The sequence below is a fragment of the Passer montanus genome, unplaced genomic scaffold, assembly GCF_014805655.1.
Source record: "Passer montanus isolate IOZ18808 unplaced genomic scaffold, ASM1480565v1 scaffold37, whole genome shotgun sequence".
Taxonomy (NCBI): Eukaryota; Metazoa; Chordata; class Aves; order Passeriformes; family Passeridae; genus Passer; species Passer montanus.
The window spans coordinates 6,890,245-6,914,174 of NW_024368485.1; the positions used below are offsets into that span (position 1 = coordinate 6,890,245).

Below are 23,930 nucleotides of genomic sequence, written 5' to 3' on the forward strand. Positions count from 1 at the left end.
TATTTTCATGTTAACAAATGACAACAAGGGACTGCAAGCAAAACCCAGTGTATCCTCAAGCACTTATCCTGGGGGAAAATGATGTTCAAAAGGTCCATCACTTATGCCTACAAATTACTGCCCCACTTAAGAGCAACAAACCATCCTCAATAAGAATGAAAACAGTCTGGTGAAGACTTCTCACATACTGGAGAATTCTTTTCCAAGACAGGTATATGCAAAACCTCTGAAGTCTTCCTCTGTTGGAACGTGGAAGAAGAGCTCCACCAAAAATTGAGGAGATCATGAAAAAAATGAGGATGCTACTTCTTTTAACATAACAATTTCCAGAAAAAATCTAAAATGGAAACACTCCACACAGATGGAGGAGAAAGGTGCTCTTCAGGACCAGTCACCAGTGATCTCCTGAAGGAAAGCAGAGATTTAAACTACAGGCAACAAAGTCCAAAGTAGTTCTTGAGGAGGGCCTCGAACCCAAAACTAGAACTCTCAAAAGCCCATTTGGCAGAGTAGAGACAGGACATGAAATTAAAATGTCAACTAAAACTCTTCCTGTGGCTTCTTTGTTAGATTCCCCTTTAACCAGTTTAAGGATTGTTCTCCAGGCTCTTCCACTATGAACCCACCACACATGGAAGGCAACAAGGAAACCAGAAGAAAATGAAGAGTTAAATATTATCCAGTCTTGGTTTTTTCCTTCAGGTTGGATTTGTCAAGCCCCAGAACAGAACAAAACTCTGAACAGATGATGACCTGGAAAACTGGGTTGCAATTGTTCTCTGACAAACTTGGCATCTAGGACCTGTCAAGAAATGTCAGGAGTCTGGTTTCCATGCCTGCTGTTTATTTTGATTTAAAAATTCCTTCTCTGTGTCTAAAAGCACATGGCAGAAGGAAATGAACTTGGCTTGTAATTTTTGGGCAAAAGGAGGAAGAGGAGGTTTCCTATTTCCAAAATATGACATTCTGGTTTTTTTTTTCTTTTGGAGTCTTCTAAATACCCAACTAGTATTTTCCAATTTATCCTCCATGCTTTCCCAACATTACTTATGATTCAGTGGATTCAGTTTGGTCTTAAAACTACTGCTGAACACTAAATCCCAAACATCTTCACTGTAGAGTCTTTCTAAAAAGTAATATCCATACATTTCCTTGTGCTGGAAAAAAACAAGTAGCTGTGAAGTAATTTATCATTATATCATAATGTAATGGTGTCATGACTTTACAGAAACAAACTCAAAACAACAGGAATTTAAATACTAGATTAAAAGGAATAATGTAATTTAAGACAAAAATGTGCAAAGCATTTTCTTTATCAGTTTAGTGGCTACAGGCTGCAATCTTTCATCACCTTGACTCAGAGTATTAGAACATGCAGAAAAATTTAACATGATGGCTCCATTCAGTCACCTTTTCTTAAATTCTTCTTACCCTACCCTGCCTCTGCAGAAGATGGTCCCAAAATTTCATGTTAAAGCAGCAAGATAGTTTGTTACCACAACAGAGCAGTTTGCTTTTTTACAGAATTATTACAGCATCCAGAATGCCAACTACATTCAAAACATGCTTTTCCCAAAATGCACTGGGTAACGAGTTTGTTTTATTTTCTAAGTAGTAAAACAGTCTTTATTCTCCAGGTATCACTTAGCTACACATTAATAATTTGCTAATTCTAATCACTCTACTGTATTTTAAAAAGGGAAAGCTGCTGTTGAGAGTCAGCATCCTCAGCATTCAAACTCAATCCAAAATTACCTTTGCGTCCATGAATTGATGTAAGCAAATATCTTGAGGGCATGTTCCTTTCTGAGCTGCAAAGCATCACCACCTTCAATGTCTGATACTAAAGAAAACAAAAACATAAACACATTTTTTAGGAGGAAAAAACCCCAACATGCACTTCTTCTGTTATTAGACTACCTTTGATAGCATGGAAAATAAATACTTTACTGAAGCAAAAACTTGTAGATTTGGTTAACAAGGTTTAGATGTGAGTGACTTGGAAACTCAAAGGGCACAATGTTCTTGAATACTGCTCCAAAGGTTTGTGATTGAGAACAGACTCTTCTTGTAATTCTATTTTTATCTAATATTCCTCATAAGCTTTACTGGGAACTCCTGATTGATGTGCACTTTCAAGTATGAACTTTGAACAACTTTACTCATTAACCAGACACCTTGGGTTTGCTCTCTTGTTTTGCTAGGGCTTTTTTCCCCCAGATTTTTAAATGCCTGCATTTTGAGATGACCCTGAGACCTCAACTTCCTTCTCCTGATCAGATAAAGACTGGGAAAAAAACAAGCAAACAAATAAAACCCAAACCACAACAGAACCATCAAGATAAGAACAATATGCAGTGTACATATAAGGTTATTTCAGACTGAGCTGATGATCATTGCTTTCAAATACAGACACATCTATCATGACATTTAACCATAATGAATCACTAATTGGCAAAATGATAAAGGCTTACCACATTTGTTACACAGGAAACCAGAACAGTTCTGTACCGAGTTCAAACCCCAAATGCTTCACTGAGGGATTATCAAATGTCCCACTTCCCTCCAAAAATGCTTCTACACTCAAATAAGGCCAACATCAGCAGGTCCAAGCTGCACTGAGGCAGCACCTGATTATATCCCAGGGCACTGGATTCTGCCTCCTGGCCACACACCTTTCCCCAGCTACCAGTGCACAATTCTTGCCTCCTCCTTGTCCTGAACTTCCAAACATTTGTACAATTATCTAATTGCTACACAAATCAAGGTCAACATTCTTTTTAAGTGGATCTTTGCATTTATAACTCATCTAAGTTTTCATCTCCACATTTCACACGGCATTTCAAGTATTACATGCTCACAAATCCACTTCACAAGCAAACTTTGTGGGAAAGGTTCTCCAACAGCAGTGAGCTCTTCAGCATCCCTGCCTCAACCTCCTCTCCAGCCTCAGCCCTGCAAGGTCCTCTGTGATCCATCCATCCATCCAGGTTCCCAAAAGCTAAAGCTAATGAAAGTGTGTGGGCATGGATCAGAAAGCAAAGTTCAGAAGAAAACCACTTCACAGAATAATCACACTGAACAAATACTTACGACTTCTTTGAAATAAGGACATCACATATGCACACACATCCACATTTCCATACATATGCATACAGACAAATAAAAAACTACTCAAAAAGCAGCCTCTGAACAGGATACCAAAGTTTTAAAACCACTTTTCTGTCTCACTCCTAGAAGGCTCTACAGATCCTACACAACACTGGACAAAGCTCAAGATGGACAAGCAGACTAAAAGATGGAAATCACTCAATATCACCTTTGATTTTCAACACCACAAATTACCAGGACAGTTAACTCTCTGAAAGCCAAAGCACAGCACTGAAGAAACCAAGAACTCCATCACACAATTTAGGTCAAGTTTACCACAAAAGACAGATCTTTAGCTACAGATAGTATCTAAAAAACAAATAAACAAATAACCCTGCCCAACATGAAAGGTTCATTAAAACCTCTGTTTTCCCAATTCTGAGAGTGTTGTTTCACTAAGATTAACTCCTTCAAACTTGACAGAAAAAAACCTGTTGACAATTTAGTAGCAACAAAGGTGATTTTACCTTGTGGGATCTTACACGTTCATTTCTAACACTTCCCTCACCCCCACATGACCCCACTCTAACTAGCAGGAGTAACTCCAACTCACAGAGCAGCCTTCTCATGGCAAGAGTTTGAATCACTCCTGAATTTCCCTCTCTGAGATTATAAAGAACTGAAAGTTAAGCAAACTGGCTCCTTAAGAGCTGCAATTGCCATGTAAAGAAGACAGAAGAGAGAAGTTATGGAAATACTGAAACTAAAGCCAAACTAATGTCAAAAAATAGGGATAAGTTGGAGAACCTGTTATTTTCCTGTTTATGCATTCTACATCTCACACACTGACCAACTTCTACTGCTCTTATTTATTAATCACCACTAATTAATACAGTGGCTACAGATGTGATTTCCCTTTGGGTTTCTGTGCTAGAAATAATGCTGGGTTTATTCCTGAAAAGACAGGAGGCTCCATGCAGCAGGAAGCACAGGGAGGCTGCAGTTTTCCATGGAGCTTTAGCTAAGTCTGTGCCACTACCAAAAGGGGCAGTGACACTTGCAGCAGGACTTCAGCTCCAGCTCTCTTTTGCTCCTCAGCAGAAATTATCTTGTTCAGTTAATTTGTGTCCTCACAACTAAAATTTCAATCTCAGGCCTTTGAGTTCCTCAGAGTATCAGCTCTGTGGAGGCTCTTGATTTACAGCACCTTTGTTTAGGGGCACCTGCAGCTCCAAGTACACATACAATTGGTTCTGAAGCATTTCAAGGATTTTTTTCATTGAGGAAAGTACAGATGGAAAAGCAATAGGAACAAATGAACTCATTGTCATTCCTGGGCATTTTCTGATTTCTGTCAGCTCTGTAAGAACTTCCTTGCTGCACAATTTCACTTCCAAATGATGATGTCTGCCTCTCCTTTTAAATCGGTTCTCTTCTACCTTGAAGGGGCCAGTAGTTAAACCAGACTTTAAGAATAAAGCCTGTCCTTTACTCTCTCCCATACTCCAGCATCCTGCCATGCCTCAGAAGCTCCTCAATCTGCTGCCTCCCCACCTTCTCACACTTTCTGTTTCAAATCCAGCAGTATCAATCATGCCACACTTTTCCAAAAACAACTACTGCACCAAGCCTCCTTCCTGCAAACTGATGTGGCAGACAAGACCTCTCCCTGGTTTCACACCTAAGACAGTGATTCCCACAGAATGCACCCAGCTATCCTTGTGTCCTTTCAGAGCTGCTGAACCTCATCAAAGTGGCAGCCAGAGTGCTCTCATGAATGAGAACTGATGAGATGTGTTCCAGGATCTCTAAGTTTCTGTCTCAGCAGTGGCACTCCCATCCCAGGCTCAGCTCCTTCACATCTGCAGTGGCTGCTTCTTCCTCCAGGCACTCATGAGGCAGCAATGTTAGAGATTCTCTCCTTCCCTACCTCTGAGCTCAACCTTCTTCTCCTTCCTTAAATCTGCTCTGCCAACTCTTCCTGCACAGTTAAAGCCTCTCAGACCTTTCCACCCTCCAGTCCTCCCTCTTCCCATGCACACAAACACCTTCCCCTGCACTAGATCCCATTTCACAACCAATGGATCCCAGTTCAAGCCCACACTACAACAGCAGCAGCATTCCTGCAGGAACCCCTGGGAACTGCACAAACCCAACTGGCCAATCCAGCTGAAAACTACCCACATTCCTGCTGCCTTTGTAAGCCATGGAACACTCACATGGCACCTTGTGAGCAGGGGAAGCTGGCAAGGGAAGTGTGAGGAATGTGAAGCTGGGAGAAGTAAACACCAGAGTTGTAAAATTGCCCCGCCCCACCTGGAGCAACTTCACCCCAACATTGCTCATCTGTGGGCAAAGATGTGGTTACTCTTAGAGTCTCAAAAAAACAGAATATTGAAGGCTTTAAACACACAGAACTAGCCAGCAGAAAGAAGGAAAAGTAGGATGCAGGTAAATTCCAGCTAAACATATTCTACCAATATAATGCAGGAAATGGGGTCTTTCCACATACTTGCAAGGAGTCATTTCACTGAGTAGTCACAAGATGGTTTAGAGATCTTTTTGTCACAGTAAAACCACAGAACAAAAAGCTTAGCTCAGAACTAACCTGACTTAACACCTTCTAGTGTGTAAGCTTTCAGATATTCTTAAAAAATAATAAAATAAAACAAAACAAAACCAGACTGACTTGAACTGTAATTGTTATTCAAGTAGCTGATGAGAAGCCAAAACACACCATGATCAAAGTAAAAATTTAAAACATTTCATATAAAATTTAAAAAAAGATAATTTCCCTGCTGTTTCCCCAGTCTCCTGTTTTACTTGGCTAGCTCTAAATGAAAACTTGGGTGATTTACTTAATCTCTCACAGAAGGGTGATTTGCTAAAAGTGTGTTACAGTACTACAAACAACACAAGCTCCTCAACTCAGAAAAACCCCTATAAATAAATTGACTAAATCAAGAAAACGACAGAAGATGAGAAAAATACAAATCAACTGCAAAGAACCAGGCAACACAATTTCAAAATACAACTGTGGCCAAAGGAAGCAAAGCTCCTAAGTGCATTTTTAGCAAGAACTTGGGAGCTAGAGGAACACACTGTAATTAGACCTCAAGGACAGCCATCATGCTGGACTTGTGGGGAATATCTTATATCCAAAGGTCACTTATCATACCAAGTACAAAATCAAACGGCAAGCAAAAATAATCATTTTTAAAAGCATCCTTTCTCTAGTTTCAGCAACATAACAGAATCAAAAGTAAATAATTCAACACTTTTTCAAGATCTGTAACTCAAATTTCTCCATATTCCAAACTGTGATGAGGTCTGGTTGCATATGGATTGTGCTCCCTCCCCCAAGCCTCATCTGGGACCAGCTTTTCATGGGAAAGACCAGATCACTTGGAGAATAAACATTAGTATCAAAAACAGAACAAACAGAAGAAGTGAGCCACACACTAAACAAAACAGCATTAGAAGCAATAATACTAATCTTGAAAGAAATCTATATGTGTGTATATATATATATAAATATATATATATAAATGTATAACTTTATGTGTGAGTACCATTGCTCACACAGAGACCCAGCACATTTTTTTTTTCAGTGATCAGTAGGGGGTTTCTTTTGCTTAGGGTCAACAGCATGTAAGATGATAGCCAGAGTTCAGCATCTCCCATTCCCTTTCTACTTTCACCTATCAGAATTACTTTTTCTATTACAGAGAATTCATGACTGCCTTAAATTGATTCTCCAGAGTTCTTCCCAACCTGTATGAAGCCAGCCCTGACAAGTATTTAACAGGACAGTGTCAGCCACAAGTTTGAATGGCCAAACTTCCTACAACTTTTCAGTGAAGAAAAAGTTTTCTTTCTGCCTCTCAGTGTTTGCAACACATCCCAGAATAGTGACTAGATACACCATCAAAAAGCATCCCAGAACACTGACTAGATACACATAATCAAAGAGAAACACAAGTGCAGAACATACTAGAAAACACAATTTTAATTCTTTGGTATTAGAAACACTTATTCAAATGCCAGGAACAATCAGATCTGGAACCCCAAACTCTCCCACAACAGAATTCTATAATAATGGCCTGGTTAAGGTGCTTGAGTGCCTTTAATGATGATCACCTTGATGATCACACTCATCACAACACTGGAGCACTGCAGATACCTACAACCACCTCCATCCCATAACACACCTCAACTCATTTCAAGTCCACATCAAACTCTAAACTTCTTGTATTTATAAATATTACACCTTGGTAAACAGATTGCTTTCCTGCAACTTTTTGACTATAAATTATACAAGTATTAAAACACAAATATTTTGTAGACAACATAATGGCTTAAAGATAGGAATTAGCAACTTTAAGAGTCTCATTTCCCTACAAAAAACCAAAATGTGATCGTGTCAGACACGAACTTTTGAACAAAGGCAATTCCAACAAAACTGGCAAAGGTTTGCAAGTCTAAGCAGCACTGTGTTCTTAGGAATGGAAATGCAGGAGCTACTCAAAGAGCATGAAAAATGCAGTTTCAACTGGTGTCCCAACATCATCTGCTGGTTATTCAGCACCTGAGTAATTCCTCACACCCTGAGATCAGAAGGACCTGAGGAGTTTTAATTCAGTATTCCAGTGCAAGCACAGTTACACAAAGAGCAGAATCAGCCTTGGTATGTTCATCAACCAGACAGCATTTCCAAAATACAACTTCACCAGAACAGGCAAATAGCTGACCTCAGGTAACTGCTGCCTTTACCTTCTGTTTCTCTGCAAACACCAACAAGTTCTCTCCTTCAATCTCTCCATTTCCTTCCCATCCCACCTCCCTATCTTCTCCAGCAAACACTTGCTCTCCTTTAATCAGAAGTTAAAGCACTCTGGAGCAAATCAGCAGCAGCTGGCACTGGGCAGCTGTGGGCAATTTAAGAACTGCCACCTTGTGATGTCACCCTGAAGTTTTCATCATGCTAGGCCACGTTTGCTTTGGGTTAAAATGCCCCCTTTAGAATGGCTGCAGATGTCCACCTAAACAAAAAAAAAGTCCTTCTTGAGAGCATCTTAAGACTTCCACCTTCTCAAAGAGAACTTGCCACAGCCACAGGTCCCAGGAGCAGTTCCACATGGTTTTACATGCAGTCAAATGCCAATTATCAGACAATACCCAGATTTACCCAGCACACTGGAGCTGGTTCTACCCAGAACTACCCTTGTGACCCACAATCTAATAAACTCTTAGCCACAGCACCTCAAATGCAGGGCAGCTGTGCTGCAGCATGAGCCAGGCCAGCTCTGGCAGCAGCACTGCACCTTGCACACAAAGCCCAGCCTAAAAAAGTGAAAACTCACTTTTGCACAGCTCAAAGCTCAGCAATACTGAATCCACAGATGCCCAACAGGTTCCTACACCATGAAAACTCACTTTTGCCAACTCAGTGAGGCACAGCTCAAAGCTCAGCAATACTGAATCCACAGATGCCCAACAGTGGCAATCTGGCCAGGATAAGATGGGAATGTGAAATCCATAATTGAGGCTGGGTTATGCCACTGAGTGAGGAACAAGCAGTGTCCCATGCAGCACTGAGTGCCATGGCTACAGAGAAGCAGGAGGCTCCCATCACAGTTCAAGGAGCAGAAGGAGCTTCCATCAGCTGAACACTGTGTAATGCACATATGGCCTTTTTGATCCAACACCAGGAGGAAAGGGGTAACACCAGCTTGTGGGATATCTGGCTGGGAATGGAATTCACCAGGCCAAACTGCATCTTGCTCTGGCTCCAAAAACATTAACCAGGAGTGTCCACATTGTCCTTTTCACACCCCCAGCTTCTGAGAGGGCTCCCTGGCCCAGCACTGCACAGCAGGAGTGCACAAAGCTGCTCCTGGCCAGTGGGATGTCCAGGCTGCTGCATTTCCAGGGGAGCTGGCAGCACAGCAGGGCTGAGCCTGGGTCCAGCAGGGTTCACCAGCACTGCTTCCATGGCAGTCATGTCCACAGAAGGATCTGTGGGATCCCTGCTCTGCACCTCCTAATGCTTCTGTTATCGTGGGATCCTCAGCAGCCAGGATATTGCAGTCCTCCCTCTCCAGGGAAAGGCAAGTTACATATTACTAAGGAAAAAAAAACCCACAAAGCAATTTCAAAGCATCTGTGCCACTCACTGGAGTTAAAAAAAAAAAAAAAAAAGAAGTAGCAGTCAATTTCAGAGTCCTATTTTAACCCAGTATTGTGAATTGCCTTTGACTCCAAGACAAGATGTTACAATTCTGGGAGGGCTGTGTTTTTTTCTTTGTATTGAAGTTGTCATAGTTCCTCTTTCAATTAAGAAAAAACCCAACAAAACAAAACAAAAAAAACCAGCTCAATTTAGGCAGTATTTCCACAATCAAGTCTGCCTGACATCACCAAAACACATACTAGATGTGGAAAGTCAGGCTGCCCATCATAATATTTTGACAACAGCCACTGCAAGTTTCTTAAGGAATCAACGCAGGATTGGACAAGCGCTGCATAATTTGAGCATTTCCCAGCATATCACTAATTATCCCAAGGTAAATTTCCAAGCTAGGGCTGACAGTGTCAATGCCAAAACTACTGCTCAGATAAAGGACTGCTCGCCTTCAGTTTACAAGAGAGTACTTGCATTCTTTCCTTTCAATAACATAATGTATCAGTACTTGAATGACTCTGGGTTTGAGTAATTTTCTCCAATACTCCAGCTCTGAACTTCTTTTTAAATACTACTTTAAGGTGAAGACACAGAACTCAGTCTGTCAAACTACTTTATAAGTAGAACAAAGACTTAATTGCATGAACAAGGTTCCAAAAACCGAAGAGGTTTTCTATCAGTTTTAATTAAAAGTAGCAAGGAATGCAAAAATTAAAATACCTACTCCAGGAAGCATTCTATTTTCAAGAGAGAACTTTGCAAATTAGTTCAGCTGTACTACTTGGCACGCTGTGAATCAGTTTCAGACAACAACAGCAGCAGCTTTCCCCCACAAGCAGAAAGAAAAGGCCCACGACTGAGCCACCCTGGCCCACAAGAAGCAATAGATTACCAGTAGATTTACAACAAAAGCATGTAATGACTGTGCTCCAGGTCTCAGGGACAAAATCTGTGAGAGGCAAATATGATTAATTCATTTCTCACAGAGTATATTTAAGGCTGCTTAAACAAGGAGATGAGAGGTAAATGGGCAATGGGTCATTATCCTCAATGGAGCTTCAGGCAGTTCATTGAAAGCCCAGGAAGAGCTTGCTCAGCATTTGAACTCCAAGGCTTTATTTGTTTCCATCAGCACAGGTGCAAGCTACACTCATTCAGAAAGGACAATAAAATTCTGAGAAAAGACAGGCTAGCAATGAAGTCACTGTCTCTCAACTTTCAGATATACACTCAAATTTCGCATTCCTTTGTGCCAGATAATCTGGATTTAGTAATTCTCTCAAACACATGGTGTATTAGGTAATTAGTTGGCTAAAACAATTATATAATTTTTAAAAGATAATCGGTTAAGAGATGGCTGAAGGCAATGCACAGAGTCCATACAAGCATATCCAAGAGAGCAGTTAAGTTTCATGACAAGCATCCCCCACAAGCAGAAAATGCATTTCCAGGTGCCATTTTGATATAAACAAATGTTCTTACAGGTCTCAGATCAGCTATGGCTACACAGAGTTCAAAGCCAAGTCACTCTGGAAAGACTCAAACTGGCACTGCTGTTCAGACCCATCGAGTTCCCAAAACACTGATGGAAACTGATTTCAATTTCTGATCAGCTTGATCACACTGCATCTACTCTAGATATTATAGATCAAGCACTGACACTTGGGACTTGAAATACTCCAGCACCTCAAAGTTTCTCTTCAAATATGAAGGAAAAAAAGTAGCTCAGAGGGAAAAAATAGTTCAACCCAAAGTAAACCAGCAACAGTTTGCTGTTAACTGTGAAAGAAGTCAGAGACCAGACAAGGATTTACTGCACTGACCATCCTTCAACTAAGCAGGAGAACTTACTTTTATCAAGCTTTTGAGCTCACACTCCGCAGTGTTATCCCATAACAGCTCCAAGAAGGAAAACTAAAGTTTTCAGTCTCTCCCATCAGCTGCTGCCTGTGAGCCCAGAGGGCAACCCCACCACACAGCTCCTGTCAGAGTGGTGGGTAAGCTGTGCTCCACAAGCCTTCACAGACAGCCCATTTCCCAAATTCCTCAGCAGATATGGATATTTTGGCCCTTCTAAAGCTTTTCTGGAGCTGCCCTCCCCAGCAAACACCTCGCTGTCCATTTCCAGCACTGCTCACAGCTTCTCCAAGCAGAGCACAGATGTGAAAGCACATCAGTTTTGTTGATGCCCACAGAGTTTAGAATGAAATTTGATGATGAGATTTGCAAAGAACAGAGTCTACAGGCAGAAACTGACTCTGAAAAATACCAGTTTTTCAGTTCACACCCACTTAAAAGTAATTTCACTGCTGGTGAAAACCATGGGTTTTTTATGAAGAATTCAATAATTACGCATCACAGAATAATAAATAGGCAACTGAGCACTTCCTGAAGATGAAAATATACTCTTGCTAAAAATTATCAAATCCCCCCAAAATGAGCCAAGCAGCACAACAGAAAAATAAAGACAATGAGTGTTCAACAACACAGCATAAAGCATGTTTCTATACACAATTACACAGATTAAAAACTCTCAAGTGAAAGTCAGTGCAACGAATTGTAGGATACTTCCATGTGTGGAAAGTGTGGAAAAAGGCAAAAAAAGTTTTGCCACTCACCTCCTTATTGGGAACCAATGACCTGCAGGGATGCTGATCTAGAAACAAGTCTCAATTGGCACGGGTTTCTCAAGTCTTACTCACAGCCCTTCTACAAATTAACTGAAGAAAGGTCAACTCCCAAAGGTACCTTTGCTACAAGGACTTTTTTTCTGACAAGTTTCCACTTCTTCCACCAGTTGCTCCAGCACTAAATCTCACAAGCAGTTCTAAGCTCACTGTCCACTGGACGTGCTGGATCTGAACAACTCCAGAAATAAAACTCTGCACATCTACAACAAGCTGGATATTTTTACTACGTGTTAAGAACACCACAGAAATCCTCACAGTTGCATGTCTGTGTTTAGCATTCAGATTGCAAATCAATTCCCATACAAGGAAAGGAACAAAGTGGAAAGAATGGCTTCTCACCTCTTAATATTTTCAAGAAATTGCCAATTTGCTGCACAAAATGAAAGAAGAAATCACCTCAATATAAGCTTAAACAACAGAAATTAAATGGCCACAACTCTGTTTAATTGCAGCACGCTGTTACTACAAGCAGCACTGAGGAACCAGCACAACCACTTGCTCCTGAGGATGGTAAGAATCTTTTTCACATTGTCCCAGCATCCATAAAACTACAAAGGTGTAGCTTGGGCTGCAGAAATCCCTATTAGCTACCTGAAAAAAACTCAGAGAAGAAAATAGATTAAATAAAAGGAACCAAGAAGTAAACATTGATCTTCCCTCCCAGTCACTAAAATACCAAATCACAGCCTGCTCATCACTTGGACACAGAACACCATTCCAGGATTTGCTTTTCTGACTCAATGTTAGTTGAACACAGAATCTGGAAGCAAACTGCAGTGACATGGAGAAATCAAGTAAGCAAGGAATTAAAACCACTAACACAGAAAGTCTGTAGTAGCAATAACACGGAAGAAAAAGAAGCAGAAAGGAATTCTGTGAATTAAAGGAATGGGTGAGGCTCATAATGCCCTGAGGTGTGGCAGACAAAATCCATCTCCCAAAGCCAAGGCATCACCTCCAAGGCAGGCCAAGGGAAATGGAGCCAGGTCTGCTCCCCAAAATCCTGTCCCCTGAACCCCAGAGTGACAGAGCCTGAGCATCCATGGTGCCCCTGAGACTCTGCACCACCTCTGCATTCAAGGACAGCTCCACGAGCTGCTCTGGCAGAAGAACCAACACCAACAACATCCCAGACAGCCCAAGCACTTTGTCTTGGATTTGGCTGAGGAACTGCTTGGGACTCGGGTGATTTGAAACTACTCTTAGGGAGGGAAAGCAATACAGCAACAAACACACCAAAAGAATGATCAAACAGGAAGATTTCCTACATGGGAAACATGATGCCTTCAAGTTCTACACTGATCAATTAAGTATCTTTTGGACATGAAGCAAAGGATGCTTTTCTTTTCCTTTCTTGCTCTGTTCATTTTCCTTGAACTTATCCCCTGACTACTCTACAGTGCCAGAACCTTGTGGCTTTAAGGATGTTATTCCAAGTACTTATCCAACAGAAGATTTCCCTATATACAAAAAAGTATCTCAGTAAATACACCTCAGTGCTGTGTAACTCACACCAAAACTCAGCAGAACGGGATTTATGTAACTCATCTTCAGCATCACTGATCAAGTGGCCTGAGATATGAGAAGGAACCAGTTTGCAGCAGCCTGAACAGGAAAAGTCTCAGGACAAAATCATTCCTGATCACATCAAACAACATGAACCAAAATAATTGTACAGAACAAAAGCTGAAATATCTTTCCAAAAATAGAAGCCTTTTAGCTATTAAAGTCAGAGTTTTTCCTTCTATTGCTTTACAAACAAACCAACTTTGTCTCAGTGTCACCTTCCCTTTCACTTTAGAAAGTTCACAATTAGTGAGGATACAAGTTTCTCCTTCCATTTCTCCCCTCTGTTTACTCCAGTTCATTTGGAGTAGCACTTCATGGTCCATAACTGCAATTTGGCAATGCTGCTATAAAGAAAAGGTTATTTTCATTTTCCTTTAGGCCTCTTTGCTCATTGCCATCAAAAGGGTCAAAGACAAAAGTAAACATGAAAAAATTACTGAATTTCCATGTTATAAACATTGAAATTGAAAGTGACTTTCTTTTCCTCAACAGGAGACAGCAAAGATCCAGCGGGCTGGGAAGTTACCCCAGTAAATCCTCCACAGCATCTCTGCAGAGATTCTGAACATGGAAATATCACTTAAGGGGGAAAAAAGATGAATCTTTTAAAAAAGGGAAAAAAAAGAAGAAAGAAAAAAAGTCATTCAACAGAGACAACTTCTACAGTTTTGCACAAGAGGAATCATCAAAGAGCCAAATGAAACCTTAGATCTGCACAAAACACCAGAGTAATCAATCCTGAAGTTTACAGGTAACCACTGAACAAGTGAGAGCAGCTCTTGGAGACCAAGTGATGTTAATGATGCAACAGTTGTAATAATTTTATAACACATCCTCAATATCTCAGTTCTCACAGCATAAAATATTGATCCTCCCAGATCCCAAAGAGCAAAGTGAATGCTGCAATGTTCTGGAACACAATTTCTTTCTCACCTACCTCGAGGTAAACATACCCTCAACCCAACCTCCAAGACTACTCACTGTACTCCCTACATGCCAGAACAACATGACAAGGAGTCAAGCCAAGAATCTCCAGCATCCAAATTCAGAGTTATCCTGAAACTACACAAACAGTCAAGCACTCCAGCACCCCAAGTGTTTTATGGACCTGATCACTCTGGGAGCAGTTCTGCAGACAGTGATAACAGAGAGAAAAACAACAGTGAGAGTCCACATTCATCTCCTATGCTTCAGTACACTGGGGGGGTTTGTTTTGGGTTGGTCCTTGGGGATTTTTTACTTTTCTGGTTTACTGAAGAGAAAATATACGGAGAATAAAAGCCTGCAAGCTGGTGTAGTAGAATAACATCTAGAAGGCTCTAAGCATCAGTGTGAACTGATTTTACAAGATTTCAGAGCTCACTGGGAAAAAAATGGGCTGAAGAGGTAGTAATTGAGAAAAAATGAAGCAGAATGCTGGGAAGAAAACAAACTTTGTTCCCAGAAACCAAGAACTGGGAATAACCGAGGCCTACCAAGGTAACCTAAAACCACAGCTGCCACTACATAATAAAACCTATTTTTCCATGTTGTAATCTTTGTTTCTTACTTTTATAAAACCCAAACCAAACAAGAAGAACAAACCAAACCAAAACCAGAACCATCTACGGGGTTTTAAGTCAACACACATCAAGATCAGCTGCAGTCCCAAAGGGAATCCTCGTAGCAACCGAGCTGAGCTGGGCTCCCTGCGACACACCACGGCCAGGACTGTGGGGACACTGACTCAGGGCTGCTCTGAGAACCAGACTGGCACTCCCAGGACAGCCTTGCACTCAACAAACACTCAGCACTGATCACCACGTCCTCAGCACTTGGGAGTGAAGCCTCCACAGGGATGGTGTGGATCTACAGGCAGCTCAAAGCATGCCCGTGGCTCCAGGTGGGACACAGCAACCTGCAGAACTCCTGCAAGAGACCTGAGACAGCCAAACCCACCTCTGATGCTCCATTTCTGTGGTTTCTGGCTCACTTTGGGGTTCAGACTATCTGGGTATCCGTGCAGTGCCTAGCAAAACAGAGCTGTCCTGAGCAGGGCCTCTGGACAGCACAGAAATGTAAATACTACTCAAGAACAAATGAAATTCAATATAAACCCTCCTAGACTGACAAGAGCTGGCATCCAAAGAAACCAAGGAATGCAAAGTGTATCAGGGTTCATTTTGGGATACAGAATGCTGTAGATTAACACAAAAGCACAGAATGTCCTCAATGCACTTTTCCTGTAAAATTTGTGCACATTTAAATGAGCCCCTATAATTAATGCTGTGAGAATCTGTTCTTAAGCCTTTTGTAAATAAGTGGCCTTATCTTAAAAAGCAGCCCATTGTGCCTTCCCTTTTTTTCCTCTTCTATTAAAGGCTACTAAAAATGTTTATATTGTGAAAGATTAATTAAAGAAAAATCAGACTCTTTATAGACTTTACTCCTATTAAACCCTGCCTGGCATAATGTAAATGATGCTAAGAAATCTACAGTGAGAAATTAAGACTGTTTGCTCTGATTTAACAGATTGTCTTATAGAGCAAAACCTCCTCTAAACTCTGGACATTTCGTAGGGGAATTTACATTTTACTGAGTTCCTGGATCTAATCATAACTTGAAATTACTACTTCTCAGGAAATAACTCCAAGATCAGGGAATTTACTGGGTTGAACACGCAGATCAAATGCTGAAAATCAAGATGCTGCAAGAGAAGAAAAAGAAATATATACCAATAAAACCCAACACTGCTGATTCTGCCCACACAATATTGCCTGCTTCTCATGCTTAAGCATAGCAATGTATGTTAAATACATACATGCACACTCACACACTTTTGGCCAAAAAAACGAGGTTGCCAATCCACAGGTGTCCAGTCCAGCACCTCAGGCAGCCCCTGAGTGCCAGAGCCAGGACCACTGAGTGCCTGTGACCAACTCAGGGCCTGGAGTCTGCCCAGGCCATGACCCTGGGCCCACACAAAGGTCAGAGCTGCACAGAATGCCCAGCTCTGCACGGTTATGGGGTCTGTGCTAGCACTCTGCAGTGGGACTCACACACTGTAACACAAATGTGTCTGTCTGAGGGCAGAGCTGCTCAGTTTCACCCTTCTGTCAGCTGGGAACTCCGGAGGAAGGAAAAGGGAGCTCCCCACGTGTTCCGTGCCAAACATCACACTGAGGGCTGCTGTCACCCCCCTTTGCAAGTCACCTGCAATGAACTGACACCAAAGGCTGTTTTGTAAACATCAGGGTGAATGAAGACAAAGGCCGGTGAGAGCCACGTAAAAATGTTCTGTTTAGCAAGAAAATTCCCAAAGGAAGGAGATGCTGCTTCCTGGGCCTCTCTGAAAGCCTGCTTGGGGAGTTCAGGTGCACAGCTGATCCCAAATGCTCCGTGGGCAGCAAAGGGAGCTGCTGGCAGCCTGTGGCTCACACATTTCGGGCATGACCTCGTTATTTACTACCACTTTTCATTGCTGTTGCAGTGCTTTAAAAACCCAAGCTTGACATCATTTTGATACTATGTACCTTTCATAATTACTTAACGAATACAAAGCACTCAACTGGAAGTTATAAAAGAAACCATCCCATCCTCACAACTCCAGTGAGAAGGGAGCACCATCACATGTCTTTGTATCCCAACACACACACCAAACAGTTCTGCTGATTTACAGTGGGCTTCTTTCTCTGAAGGGAAGGCCAAACCTAATGTCACTTAAGCAGCATTGTTTGAAATGAACTACATAACAGCAGTTACTGCAGAATTTTCCTAATGAATTTTGACTTTCAAAGACATATTTCCTTCTATTTAATAGCAGAGATATATCTTATATAATGCAGAACCATTAAATTATCCATACTCCAATTTTATATATATATATCTATATTTAAAAAAGAACTTAAAGTGATTGAAGACATTGCTTTATCTATAGGGAAACATCTATCTCCATCAATCCCAATTACCTTAAAACATCTGCAAAAATCAATTCATACTGGAATTTCAGGGATTCCTTGAAATATCAAATTTAATGTTACAACTTTTTTTCTATTTGATCATACAAATCCAAATCAAGTTTAAGCAATGATTACTTATCAATCCATCCAAAGCAAGTGAAGGTTTCTCTTCCAACAAGCAGCTGTCATCATGTACAATTGATAATTTAGTCTTGTTTTGAAGCTACTGTTTAAATAACCATTTGGTGTGTAACATCGACATAATCTGATTTAATCCAGCCTCTGAACTCTCCTAGAAGTTACTTTTACACCTACATTTTTACTGCTCAAATGAAACGCTGGCCATCACTGAGCACCCTATTTCCCCAGCAAGAAAGAGGCCAACATTCAACTCCCGTAGGATCCTAGGGAAGAACAAACAGCACATGGAAGTGGGCCTCAGAAGAGTGAGGACAACTCTACCCAAACCCTGTCCTAGGCAGCATTCTGTGCTCCACTCTGCTGGAACAGGATTTGCAGAGTGCAACCAGGAAAAATGCCATGTTTAAGATCCAAGATAGTTAAACTTCCCTCTAATCACAAACTTCAGCTGGTAAGTTGTTTCAATTCCTCAGCATCCGTACAAATGGTGGTTTTTTCGTCTTTGTTCACGAGGCAGAGCTCCTGAGAAGCCGGGAAGGTACCTTGGCCGCCACGGAGCGCAGGTTCCAAGGGATACACGAGGCCTACAGGGAATTTGGTGCCCCAAACGCTCCCGATTGCGGCGGCAGCGGGGGGAACACCTGCTGTATCACCCCTCCGACCCTGCCGGCAACACTCGTCGGGAGGAAACTTCGGGAGGGAGCCAGAGACCACCCCCAGAGCCAAACACCCGGCAGCAGCTTCCCAACCGAGCCGAGCCGAGCCAGGCTCCTCCAGGCGCCGCTTCCCTCACAGCTCCGGGAGAATCGGCGCCCGAAAAGCACCTGCCCCGCGCACCGAGGCCGGGCACAGCGAGGGGGAGGCACGATCACTCCGAGCCGCCTTCGCCGCCGCTGCTGCTGCCGGTTAAAGGGGACCCAGCCCAGGCCCGGCTGCCCCGGAGCGGCTCCGGCAGCCCCTCAGCCCGGCCAGGCCCCGCCGCGGCTGCCGGGGATGCGGATCCCGGGGGAAAGGGGGGATGGAGCGGGGACACGGCGGCGGCAGGCCCGCCCCAGGCCGCGGGGAAGGAAGGGGGAAGGAAGCGGCGAGCAGGGCATGGAGGGAGCTCCTCCATGGCACGGGAGAGAGGGAACCCCGCGGCCGGGAGGCCCGAGGCGGGCGGGGAGAGGCGAGGAAGGAGGCGAAGCGGGGCTGTAACCCGGTGCAGAGGAGGGTCCGCGGGGTCCCGGCCCGGGGGGAGGGAAGCGGGGGAGGGCGGCCGCACTTACTCTCATTTAACACCTCCAGCAGCTCGGCGCAGCTCTCACACATTGTTCATTAACAGCAGCAGCCGCCGCCGCCGCCTCCTCCCGACCATTGATTGATCCGCTCGGTGCTGCTGATTGATGATTGATGGGGGCCGGGGCGGGGGTCACCGGGGAGAGGCAGGGGCCGGTCTGGGATCCGGGGCGGCTGATCAATGCAAATGAGCCTGTGGCGGCGGCGGCGGCAGCGGCGGGGGGGGGGGGGGGGAGGAGGAGAAGCCGAGTCACTCACTGGCTCCCAGGGACTCCACGCGCCGCCATTTTGCTGAGGGGGAAGGAGGAGGAGGAGGCGACGGGAGCGAAGGGGGGGACAGGGCGCTCGGGCGCCGCTCGGCAGTTTCCGACCAGGCAGGAGGAGGCGAAGGTGGCCGAGTCCCTCCTCCTCCCTTTTCCCTCTCGCCCCGCCTTCCCACCGCGGTTCCGAGCGGCGGGATGGCGAGCGGGGAGGAGGAGGCGAGGGGGCGGGAGGGTAAAATGGCGGCGGTGGCGGTTGGGCGCGCGCCCGGGGAAGGGCGGGAAGCGCCTCTCCCTGCCCTCTCCCTGCCCTCTTCCCGCCTCCCGCGGCCGGGAATCTCCGCCAGGAACGCGCGCACGCCGCCGCTCTGACAGCGGCGGGGGAGCGGCTTCGGCTGCCCGCCCCTTCCCTCGGTGCCTGGAGCCGCGCTCGCCGGGCTGCCTCGGGGACCTCCCGCCTGAAGAGAGCGCTTAGCACGCTAAGCCGAGCTCCGTGGCGAGGAAGCTCCCAACTTCCAGGCGCGTTTCCAGGTCTTTTGGGTGGTTTCTTGGCGTTTTCCGCCGGCGGGGCGCGGGACGGAAGGGCCGCCGCCATCTCCTTCCCGCGCAGCGCGGCTGAGGGCAGCGGGCGCTCCTGTGGGCGCCGCCGGCCCGCACCCGGGAGTGGGCTTGTGGAGGGCTACGGTAGCGTTTTCTACTAATAACTAATTAGTTTTCCGCCCCGGTTTGTTGGGGGGTGGGTTTTTGGTTGGCTGCTTTTTTTTTTTTCTTTTTTTTTTTTTTTCCCGTTCTTGCACCATGATTTATTCGGTGCAATCAGTGATGGCATCTGTGACTGGCTGGAAATAGCCTTTTCTAAATAAAAGGCACGGTCAAAATGAACGCAGAGCTTTAATTGAGGTACATAATTTATGCTGTTACAACTAGCAGTTAGTTCACTCTGCCTTATGTGCGTTTTGAACGAGGTTTAAACCCCTGGATGACAAATTTTCAGGCAAACATCTGTGGCTTTTTTTTTTTTCAATTTGCCATGTCTCAGTCCTGCTCCCTCTCCCAGGTACATGTAACTGGAATATGGATCACACGATGGATCTCGGCTGGTTTTCCCCCACAGCAGGCACTTCCCGAGGATGAAGCGCTATTTTTTATTTCTGTAGTACCACCCAGTGGCGAGTGCTTGTGTTACTCCGAGCGCTGCGAGTTCACCGTCCTGTACACGGGATTAAAAACCCAAATCTATTAATGGCCGCAATGCAGATGCACTATAGTTTAGTGGAAAGTCAAATAGAATCACCAAACGAGGGGGAAGAAAAAAAAAAAAAGTTGTTTTGAATTCCTCTGTGGCTGTCTCGTATTTCTTCCACTTGAAATAAATCTGCTGGCATGGTGGATATGCAGTTCTGGGGTTTTTTTAATTCTGTGTGTATATTTATCCAGGCTGATAACAGCGTGGTGGCTGTGTGTGTAACCTCCCACTGCAGGCCACAGAGTGCTCAACTCCAAACAATCCTCGAGGCGTCACTTTGTTAACCCGAGATTAAAAACCCCACTGCTGCTCAAAAGTAAGAGACAATTTACTGTAAACAACAGGTAGGGAACAACTGCAGTGCAAGAATGATGTTTCACCCAGAGTTCTTGTCACTGCTTGGTTTTGAAATACTTTCCAAGTTAGGCTTATCAACAAAGATAGCTATTCCTAAATATTCCCTGCGGAAATTTCCTTTTACTATTTTAAACTAATACAGAAAATTAACTTGAGTCTACAGGAGACACAGATCCCTTGTCACTTTAATTCACATAACATTAACATGTATTTGCATTACATGCAAATGTATTTCAAATGGGAATAACAAGGGGTAGTAGTACAAGAGAGAGGTTGAAGACTGTGACTAAAAACCTAAAAACTTCCCTGAAACTTTTTACTGATGTTTCTCCTTGGATTTAATTTATAGATGTTTTAATTCCTGTCTTTTCTAAATTATGTATTTTCTGTTGATAGAAATCTGACCAGCACAAGCTAGTAAGCTATTAAACTACTTGGTTATGTCACTAAACCTCCATAATAATAACAACTATTTAATAGCTAACTGGTTTAGTTATTAAAATGACACAGATGTACTGGACCCTGTAAAGCCTTTTTTGGTTGTTTCATCTCTTCCAGCTAGCCTGAGAATTCGTAATGGAAGAATAAAAGGAGTCCAGGACATGGCAATTATGTTCTGCTGCTGCCTGAATTAATGTAGTGTCCACCTTTCTCTTCTACATCATGGATTTCAGAGCCCAAGGTCCATCAAAAGGTAGATCAGAGGATTTTATGTGGTGCATCTACACGTGAGTTTTCACTTCATGTTGTGCTGCCTCCCTTCTGTGTGTCCAAGAGGATTTCAGTTCCTGTAGAACACCTCACTCTACAATCTCATTGTCTCATTTGAAGTTTCAGTTTTCTCTCTGCTCTCTTCCTCAAGCAGTAACTTTTCCAGCAGACTCCAAAGGAACTGCCAGATCATCTTCAGAGATGGCTTTCCTGGGCGATGAGGAAATCCAGACAGGAACCAGCAGTCAGCTGTCTGATCTGAGTGCAGCCCCACACAAACACCAGAGTCAGCAGCAGGGACCTTCTGGAGCCTGGTGTCACATGCCAGGCTCAAGGAGCACAGCACAAGAGCATGGGTGACCTTGAGTCACTCCTGCTTTTGAGCAGAACAGGATATTGAAAGCCTCATTCCTTTTACTGCACACTTTTAATTTTTTTTTTAAGCTGGAGACTAAATTGAATTCTTTTAAATTAAATTAAATGTTGGCTTGCAAGCTGCAGACAAGACCTGTCAGTGGCCTGGTTACAGAGATCATCAGCCTCCTGCTCTTGCATGCTTGTTTTTCCTCTTAACATTTATTCTCTCTGTGTGCCAGCCCAGCAAGGTTGTTTTATCCCCAGGAGGCCTCTTCCCCTCCCCTGGCTGCAGTGCTCCTCATCTGGGAATATTTGCTCTGGTAAAATGCCAGCACAGTTCTTCTGCAGGAGTAACTTAGATAAATGCAAGACTTGGGCAAAACTAAAAGCCTTAATCCAAGTTTGGGACTGGATTAAGAGCAAGAACATGAATTTTCAAAATTCATGCCCCAACACTGAGCTAGCAGTTTAACTGGAGTCCAGTTCAATCTCTGACCTCGTGTCTGGAATGCTGCTGGAAGCCACAAGCATCAGAGTCAGTTTTAAGTGTACCCACATTTAAGTTTCAGCACTTTACTTTCATTGCTCTTTCAGCATTGCAAACTTTTTAGCAGGGTCCATGTCTAACTAGGCTTTGCTGTCACAGCATCATTAGAAGACAAATCCAAATTGATTTACCCCAGATAATACAGAATACTCAAAATTTGGCCACGAATATCTTGTAGGTACAGACAAGGCATTGCTGAGCATGAGAGACTGCCACCAGACTCTGAATCACTACCAAGGTGGTCCAGACACTTCTTTTGCACTTCTTTTGAACATTTGGACTTTTTAGTGGTGAAACACACATTTGCAGTGTTCCTTTGGGGAGCTTTCCTCTCTGGTTAGCAGTGTCCCTGTTTCAATAACCAGCAGTGGGGTAGGAAGGGGGCTGGAGCCTGCTCTCCAACACAGGACAGAAAATTTTAACTCCCCTCCCCACTCCAGTTGCTAAATAGCCTCATTCTTGCTGATAATCTTTGCTGAAATCACAAGATCCACAAAAGGCTGCAGACTTCAAGGCTCAGGAAAAGCTGAGACTGTTGAAAAGGATTTAAGATGGCAAGGGTGTTCACAACCTAAAAACAGGCACCCCATACTGATGTGAGACTGGGAAGAGAGTACCCGAGAAATGACCCAGGGAAAAGTGCTGGGTGACTTTTATTTACAAGGAGTAAATAAAAAGGAAAATCTGAGTGTGTTTTCTTCCATAATCTTAACCTCCAAAATACTGCTTCCTCCTCAATCCCCTCTTTCCCTGTACAGACTTAAAACACAAAGCAATGTGCTCACAGGTTTGTAGGTGTAAAATCTGGGACTTTGAGGTAGTTGAGTGCACTGTACATGGGATAATGACCCAAAAAATGATTCCCCACAGGAATGGCTGAGCCTTTCCCCAAGGGAACCCTGCTGCCAGGGACAGCCTTGGACAGTGAGGTGAGGACGTAATGCAGTTGAAAGCCTAAAAATGAATTCAGCCTTGAGGATTGAAGTGCAGAGGTGCATTCCTGGTGGACAGGATTATTCTTTACAGGTTTTTAAAGGGCTGGCTCCAGCATTCCAGTTCTGCTCCGTAACACCAGGAGACAAACCTGGCAAGGGGGAGAAGGAAGTTGAGCCACACTTTCCAGCACCCCAGGAGTCTGGGACCAGTAATGATCATTTACCCAGTGATAAATGGACTAGGACAGGCTGGTCCCTCACCTCAGGCAGTTTAATGCATCATCTTCAGCATTTTTCTCCCTTTAAGCTGAAGTTTTATTGCCTTTCCAGTGCTAAAATCTATCAGCAGTAACTCTTAAAGCTTCCTAGAGAGATGAGCATTTTTAAAGCTTTTTTTTTTTTGCATAAATATTAGCTTTATTGGAAAATAGTTCACTTAAACCAATCAGTTAACACACACCAAATTATTCTAGTTAAAAAAAAAACCAAAACCAACTAACCTAAAATGCTTTGGAAGATAATCTGCTTCAGTTACAGTAGCAAACACATCATGGCAGCCTGAAACAAGTACTTGGGGTGTCTTCATCAGCTGACAATCAATCCATGTAAACACAGAAAACACCCCAA

At 43.5% G+C, this 23,930-nt stretch overlaps 2 protein-coding genes across 11 annotated transcripts in view; one reads left to right on the forward strand and one right to left on the reverse strand.

The window, feature by feature from the left end:
* Nucleotides 1-19,036, reverse strand: part of USP34 (ubiquitin specific peptidase 34) — a 111,350-nt gene extending 92,314 nt beyond the window's left edge. For 9 of the 10 annotated variants that reach the window (XM_039716921.1, XM_039716914.1, XM_039716918.1 and 6 more), the window contains exons 1-2: nt 18,881-19,034; nt 1,756-1,843 (exon numbers count right to left, since the gene is read on the reverse strand). In XM_039716921.1, coding sequence (XP_039572855.1) covers nt 1,756-1,843; nt 18,881-18,923 — 131 coding nt within the window. In that variant the 5' untranslated portion in view covers nt 18,924-19,034. Of the gene's footprint in view, nt 1-1,755; nt 1,844-18,880 lie in introns of all 10 variants that reach the window. The other variant, XM_039716920.1, reaches the window with a different exon arrangement.
* Nucleotides 19,005-22,621, forward strand: LOC120505922. The gene is made up of 5 exons (XM_039716872.1): nt 19,005-19,042; nt 19,428-19,669; nt 20,632-20,712; nt 21,416-21,481; nt 21,619-22,621. Exons 1-5 carry the CDS (start codon nt 19,005-19,007, stop codon nt 21,822-21,824), a joined length of 633 nt encoding a protein of 210 aa, XP_039572806.1. The 3' UTR covers nt 21,825-22,621.
* Nucleotides 22,622-23,930: the final 1,309 nt, after the last annotated feature.

What these genes read in the sequence shown, in the direction of transcription:
- LOC120505922 (XM_039716872.1), top strand. Translation starts at nt 19,005, where the DNA reads ATGGGGGCCGGGGCGGGGGTCACCGGGGAGAGGCAGGG. An exon ending in GTCACCGGGGAGAGGCAGGG is followed by an intron (nt 19,043 to 19,427) that starts GCCGGTCTGGGA and finishes CGCCCGGGGAAG; the next exon opens with GGCGGGAAGCGCCTCTCCCT. An exon ending in TTTATGTGGTGCATCTACAC is followed by an intron (nt 21,482 to 21,618) that starts GTGAGTTTTCAC and finishes TTCCTCAAGCAG; the next exon opens with TAACTTTTCCAGCAGACTCC.